Source organism: Pinus tabuliformis, chromosome 6 (assembly GCF_031772625.1).
Source record: "Pinus tabuliformis cultivar Carrire ecotype Pingquan chromosome 6, CPIR1, whole genome shotgun sequence".
NCBI lineage: Eukaryota > Viridiplantae > Streptophyta > Pinopsida > Pinales > Pinaceae > Pinus > Pinus tabuliformis.
The window spans coordinates 1,853,292,065-1,853,298,897 of NC_142292.1; the positions used below are offsets into that span (position 1 = coordinate 1,853,292,065).

Here is a 6,833-nt window from a genome sequence, read left to right on the forward strand (position 1 = left end):
CCCATACCTGGACATACAGGGCACCCTTCATTATCCTCCTCTCCCTCTTTCCCTCTCCCTTCCTTTCCCTCACCATCTCCCTCTGTTAACTCAACTCCGCGTTATCCCACCCGATCGTTATCAAAACAGAAACCCTCGGACGCTGTGGGTATGCCGGTGGATCCCCAGCTCTTCTCGCCCAAGCAGGGGCGTGGCCGACCCTCTTCAAAATCCATTGCTCAGAAACTTACGGAGGAAGAAATCCTCCTTGGAAAACAAAAAATTCTTACAAGGGCCCTTAGAGCGCATGTTACCCTCCCTGACCCTCCTCCATGATTTTTCTGTCCTTCAACTGTAGAGGGTTGGCCAGCCCGGATAAAAAACTGGCCCTGAAACGGCTCTTACTCTCACACCCTGTGGACATTATCTTCCTACAAGAAACTTTATGCAAAGCAGATTCGGCATCCTCTATTCTGGGCTCATGGATGCCTGGATGGACTTTCTCGGCCATTGATGTCTCAGGCCGATCAGGAGGATTAGCCATTGGGTTCAAGAACAAATCCATTCAGCTAAACAACATCTGGGGCGGAGGGGGCTACCTGGGGGCAGAAATCTATTCGAGGGACTTGGAGGAAAACCTCATGGTTTTAAATGTTTATGGCCCCTGTATTAACAGAGAGCATTTCTGGCTAAAGCTCTTTGGCTCCCCTATTCTACAAGCGGAGAATATCATCCTGGGCGGAGATTTAAATTTCTCATTAGGATTCTCAGAATCCTGGGGACACCTTGCTCAAATAGACCCTCTTTCTGATTTTTTTGGGCGGATCCTGGAAGATTACCACTGGACTGATCTCCCAACAGCAAAGCTTCAATTCACGTGGAAGAACAACAGATCAGGGGATCAAAGCCTAGCGAGAAGACTGGATCGTTTCATCATGAAAGAAGGCCTCTGCCCCCTATACCCTAGAGCCCGTCAATGGGTGGGCAGTGGAGGGATCTCGGACCATAGGCCTATCTTCCTGGAAATTGAAGCAAGACAACGAGCCCAAAATGCCCCTTTTAAATTTAATGCTACTTGGCTCCGGGATCCATCATATTTAAAGCTGATATCGGATTACTGGAATGCACACCCTATTTCGGAGAATATGGACCCGGCACTTGGTTTGGTGAGAAATCTCCAAGAAATAAAAGGAAAATCTAGAGAATGGGCGAAATCGAAGAGGAAACAGGATGATCAGATTCTATCCCAGGCGGAGCAAGCAATTGAAGCTCTTGAAGAAAATTCAGATGGAACCTACTTATCTCCCGAACAAAAATCATTGTACGAAGAATTAATAAAAAGGAGAACTCAGATTCTTAGAGATAGGGAGGATTCCTGGAGACTAAGGAGCAGAGCCATCTGGCTCAAGGAAGGGGATGAGAATTCAAAATTTTTCCATCGGTTTGCAAACGGGCGAAAAGCAATCAACTCTATTTGGGAGCTGGAAGATGAACATGGTCATCTGGTCAGCAGTCAAGGGGGTCTGGCTCATCTTGCAACCTCTCACTTTAAGAATATTTACAAAGCCCCATCTCGAGCAAATCTCTTGGAAATAATGAGGGTAGCAGAACACTTTCCTAGATTTGTGGACGAGGAGGAGGCAGAGGAGCTGACAAGGGATATCTCCCTGGCGGAATTGGAAGCCACCATCAAAGGTTTTCAAAAGGACAAAAGCCCGGGTCCGGACGGTTGGACCATCGAATTCTTCATAGCTTTCTTTGAGCTCATTGGGAATGACATCCTTAAAGCTATCAACCACTGTTGCCAAACAGGATCTATTCCCTCTAGCATCAAGGCCACTTTCATCGCCCTCATCCCTAAATCGGATAAGCCAGTATCCTTTAATGAATTCAGGCCTATTTCGCTCTGCAATTGCCTCTACAAGATCCTTGCCAAAATTCTAGCTAACAGGCTTAAGCCCATCCTTTCGGCCAATATATCCTCCGAACAATTTGCTTTCCTCCACAAGCGCCAGATCCATGAAGCCATTGGCACTGCACAAGAACTTCTCCATTCTATGAAAAGCAAAAATCTCAAGGGAATGATCCTCAAGGTGGACCTCTCCAAGGCCTTTGATAGGGTAAATCATCTTTACATCAGAATGCTCCTCACACACCTGGGTTTCCCTTTCCTTTTCATTAAAAGAATCATGAGCTGCATCTCAGATGTACCTTATAGTGTCCTCCTGAATGGTTCCCCCTCCCCTTTCTTCTCTGCTGAAAGAGGACTCCGACAGGGTTGCCCCCTATCCCCCCTCCTTTTTCTTCTCATCATGGAAGGCCTCAGTAGATTGATTGCAGCAGAACACCGAAGAGGACGTATTAAAGGGATCAAAATCACTGACAACTGCTTCCTCACACATCTTCTTTTTGTGGACGACGTGCTAATTTTCTTAAATGGAGGCATGGCTGACTCATCGGCTTTACAACAGGTTTTTGACCTCTTTCAGAAAGCTACAGGGATGGTAATAAATGTTGAAAAATCCACTCTCTCAGAACTTGGTTGTACTCCACATGAAGTTATCTACACCAGGAATCGCTTCCCCTTCCATATTCACCCATTGGAGGAAGGTCTCAAATACCTGGGATTCCGAATTAAACATGGAGGTTACAGAATAGCTGATTGGACTTGGTTAATCGCTAAGGTGGAGAAAAGAATCAATGTCTGGTATAACCGATACCTCACGAGGGCCGGCAGACTCATTCTTATTAAAGCTGTGCTAGAGGCAACGCCAGTGTACTGGATGTCTCTTGCTTGGATACCAAGGGGGATACTCTCAAGACTCCAACAAATCTGTTGCAGATTCTTATGGAAGGGATCAAATCAAGGAAACCTATTCGCCTGGGTAAAATGGGATACAATTGCATTACCAAAGAAATGGGGAGGATGGGGAATCAAGAGACTAGATTTTTTTGCAAAGGCCCTTGCTGCAAAAATGGGTTGGCAGCTCCTTACATCAAATAGTCTCTGGCAGAAAGTTGTCTGGGAAAAATATATAGCTCCTGAAAGTGTCTTCAGCTGGATCCGCAGGGAACATAGGGGAAGTGGCAACCACTCCATTATCTGGAAAGCGGTCCTAAATTCTCTTCCCTTAATCAGGGAGGGCCTGACTTGGAGAATAAAGCAGGGAACCTCTGTTCGCCTTGGTGAAGACCCCTGGATTGGCTGTGGAAACATGCAAAGATTATCTGAGAGACTCCTCACTCATCTCAGGGATCAAGGAGTCACGCACATCGCCCATATAGCAGACCAAGAAAACTCTGGCTTCCTCCATCAAGCTTGGCGGTCTTCACGAGATCTCCACATCCCTGACCAATGGAGACAAGAATGGATCTCTTACACGGAGGCTCTAACACAAGCTCACATCAGAATCTCGGAGGGTGAAGACGAGATTGTCTGGGCTCATGCAAAGTCCGGATCATACTCCCCAAAAGATGGTTATATGCAGCTGATGCAGGTCTATCAGCCAGAAATAGCTCAGCCATGGTGGAATTCCATCTGGCGTCTAAAAGCCGCCCCCAGAACTCGGCTGCTCATGTGGGCAATACTATCCAACAAGATCCCTACGGGGGAAAATCTGATCAAAAGGTCTTTCAATGGCCCTTTTTGGTGCCATCTCTGCAGAAGTAACGTGGAAGATACAGAACATCTTTTTCTCACCTGTCCGAAGACTCTTGAACTATGGTCGCTCCTCTCATCTCTTTCCCCTTCCCCTCACCGGTGGCAAGGCCAATCTATCACAGAGGCTTGGGCTACCTGGCAGGCTCAGCACTCAGGAAAAGACAGGAACATCCCCCTCCTCATGTGCTGGTCCATTTGGATTGCACGAAATAGGGCAATCTTTGACCAAAAAACCCCTCTTTGGCCGGTCACCATTGCCCACATTGCAGCAGACCTAGCACTCATCCCTGATGACCCCCCACAGGCCCCCCCCAGAACTATCACCCCAGAACATATTGACAAATCTTTCCCCTGGGCATATTTTGATGGCTCAGCTCAAGAGAATGGATGTGGGGGGGGCGGCATACTATACCTGAGGGAGAACCATTCCTTCTCGCTACAAATCCCACTGGGCAGGGGCACAAACAACTTCGCGGAACTCACCACTGCAAAATTTCTTATATCTTTTGCATTAGAGAAAGGATGTTCAAAATTACAACTGTTTGGTGACTCCATGATTGTTTGCAACTGGCTAAAAAGAAAATCTATTTGCTCTGCTTACACTTTGAGACACATACTGGATGAGGCACTCAGACTAACAGATGCTTTTGAACACTTTGACTGTCATCACATATACAGGGAGCGCAACTCACGGGCGGATTACCTATCCAAACAAGCAGCGCAGAGGCAAGAAGAGACCTGGTTAATTCAAGAAGACCAGGATGGTACCTACTTTCAGCACTATCATAGACCCTTTGTCGACCAGGCACAAAGGGAAGATCTCATATGAAAGGGGTTCCAACATGCACTTTTATTTACTGTTTCTTGTATATATGCTTTCATATATTTCTGTCTAGTTTCAAGACTGATATGGACTTTTGGTGACAAACTACCTATATTTTTTTGGTAACTATTTTGGGCAGCAACTACAGCTGCAAAAGAATGATTTTGAAAATGAACTCTATGGCTGGTTTATTTTTGGTTTATACCTCTCCAAACTCCCTGCGTGGACAACAGTTTGATGAGAGATGAAAATACATCACAGAATATCTGTTTTTTTCTTTCTTGTGGCTTGGCGACAAGCCTATTTCTGGTCTATTACAGAGAGGCAACTTGGCCTCGATATGCATATGCACTGCATCTACAAAATGTAATCTCTATGAATAATAGAAATTACGACTTTTTTCTACGGGAAAAAATATAGAGACCTTTGATTTAGGTTTTTTCATTTATATTTTCCCCCTTCTCCGTTTCTACTAGTTGGATAAGCTTGCGAACACCAAAGAAGAAAAAATTGAGTATAGGCATGAGGTTTTCGAACTAGACATGGGTTCATGGTTGGACCAAAACTATCCTTACGGATGGATTGTATTTTTCGTTAGAACTTCATCGGCCAAAAGTTGTAACCAACACAAGGAAGATGGACAAAAAGTTAGCCAAATGTTGAAGTTACACTAGACTCTTTATAGTTTAGCCACACACTTACTTAGAAATCGTGATACACTCATGCACAACACTTATTCACATAACGGAAACCAAAACAAAATTCAAACTAAAAAACAAGCAAAAAAAAAAAAGACTATGTACACAATGTAGGGCACAACCCTAGATTTTCATTTAAAATATTGTTTCAAGTCTTGGCCATTGACAGGGAGAGAGTCAATCTTCTCGTAAAGTGATTGAAGATGATATGTGTGATGGACAAGATTTTCATGCAACGTGAATGGCCCAATCCATAGGGACTGAAACTGAGTGTGTTTGCCTTTGTCCTTGTGGGCTTTGTCCCACTTTAAGACTGTCACCCACACTAAAGTTGTTTTTCTCTATAGACTTCTTGTCAAACCACCTCTTGATTTGACTCTGGTGAAGTGAAATTTTTTCTTTAGCTTTCAACCTTTCTTCCTGTAGCTTATGAAAAGTGCCCATCCTACGCTGGACTAACAAACATGGCTTGCCTTGGGATTCTTGTGATGGTTGGAGAGTAGGCAAGTATATGTTTTGCGGGAGGATGGATTCTTTTCCATACACCAGGAAGTAAGGGGAGGTGTTCAGGGAAGGTTTTGGCATGATTCGGTCAACCCATAAGGCATTCACTAAAGCAGAGTACCAGTTTTGTTGTTAAGAGAATATGGTCTTTTGGATAATGTGGATAAGGTTCTTATTTGTGGATTCAAAAAGACCATTCCCCTGCGGATAAGAATTAGCTGAATGTTTCAATATGGTACCATTTTCCAATGCAAAATCATAGAGTCTTAATGATGAGAAGTATGTTGCATTGTAAAAAAAAGTGAAATAGGAACGCCAAACCTGGAAATGATGTTCTGTGTCATAAAGCTAATGACTTCCTAATCGTTCACCTATTTGAGTAGAACTGCTTTTGTCCACCGCGTGAAGTAATATGTAGCAGCTAAGATATAGCAATGTTGCTTTGATGAGTGCGGGGAAATTTCCCCAATAATGTCCAAGCCCCACGGTTGAAAAGGTTATTTCGCTGCAATGGGCTATAGTGGGGCAACTGAATTCTTATTTCTGTCGTCACACCTTTGATAGACTGGACACTTGCGGGCGTAAGCATGAGCATCTCTGAACAATGTAGGCTAGTAAAATCCAGCCCGCATAACCTTATGCATTGTAGTGTTGCCTACAAAGTTTCCCCCAACTGGTCCATTGTGGAGAGAACACAATACCTTTTCTAAATCATGTGCCTCCAAACACCTGAGAAGTACTCCTTTGTGGTGCTTTATAAACAACACCCCATGCACCAATCGATAAGATAATTCTTTAAGTCTGGGTTCCCTCTTCTGTCGTGCGGAAAAGTGGGAGGGCATTATGCCATGCTCAAGGTATTGGTGCACATCCATGTACCAAGAGTTTGTGCTTATAGTGGGGGAGGCTCGCTCAACGTTATACATCTCAATTTATTGCTCCCATCCTGAGAGATCTTCTTCTTCCTCTTTCACATTTACTACTTTCGTTGCTAGTTGGAAAATACCATGGCCCTTGATTGTGTGAACTGACTTGATTTCTAGATCATATTCTTGCAACCTGGTCATCTAGTTCACTCTCCTTTCACCCATCTCTTGTTGAACAAGCAGTGATTTGACTACTAGGTGTGGGACAAAGATAACACAATAGTTGTTCAATAGATAGGGCC

At 44.3% G+C, this 6,833-nt stretch overlaps 1 protein-coding gene across 1 annotated transcript; it reads left to right on the forward strand.

The window, feature by feature from the left end:
* The first annotated feature begins 311 nt into the window (after positions 1-311).
* On the forward strand, positions 312-4,469 carry LOC149266431 (uncharacterized). The gene is made up of 2 exons (XM_089408187.1): positions 312-1,853; positions 2,451-4,469. The coding sequence occupies exons 1-2, from the start codon at positions 312-314 to the stop codon at positions 4,467-4,469; spliced, it is 3,561 nt and encodes a 1,186-aa protein (XP_089264313.1).
* Positions 4,470-6,833: the final 2,364 nt, after the last annotated feature.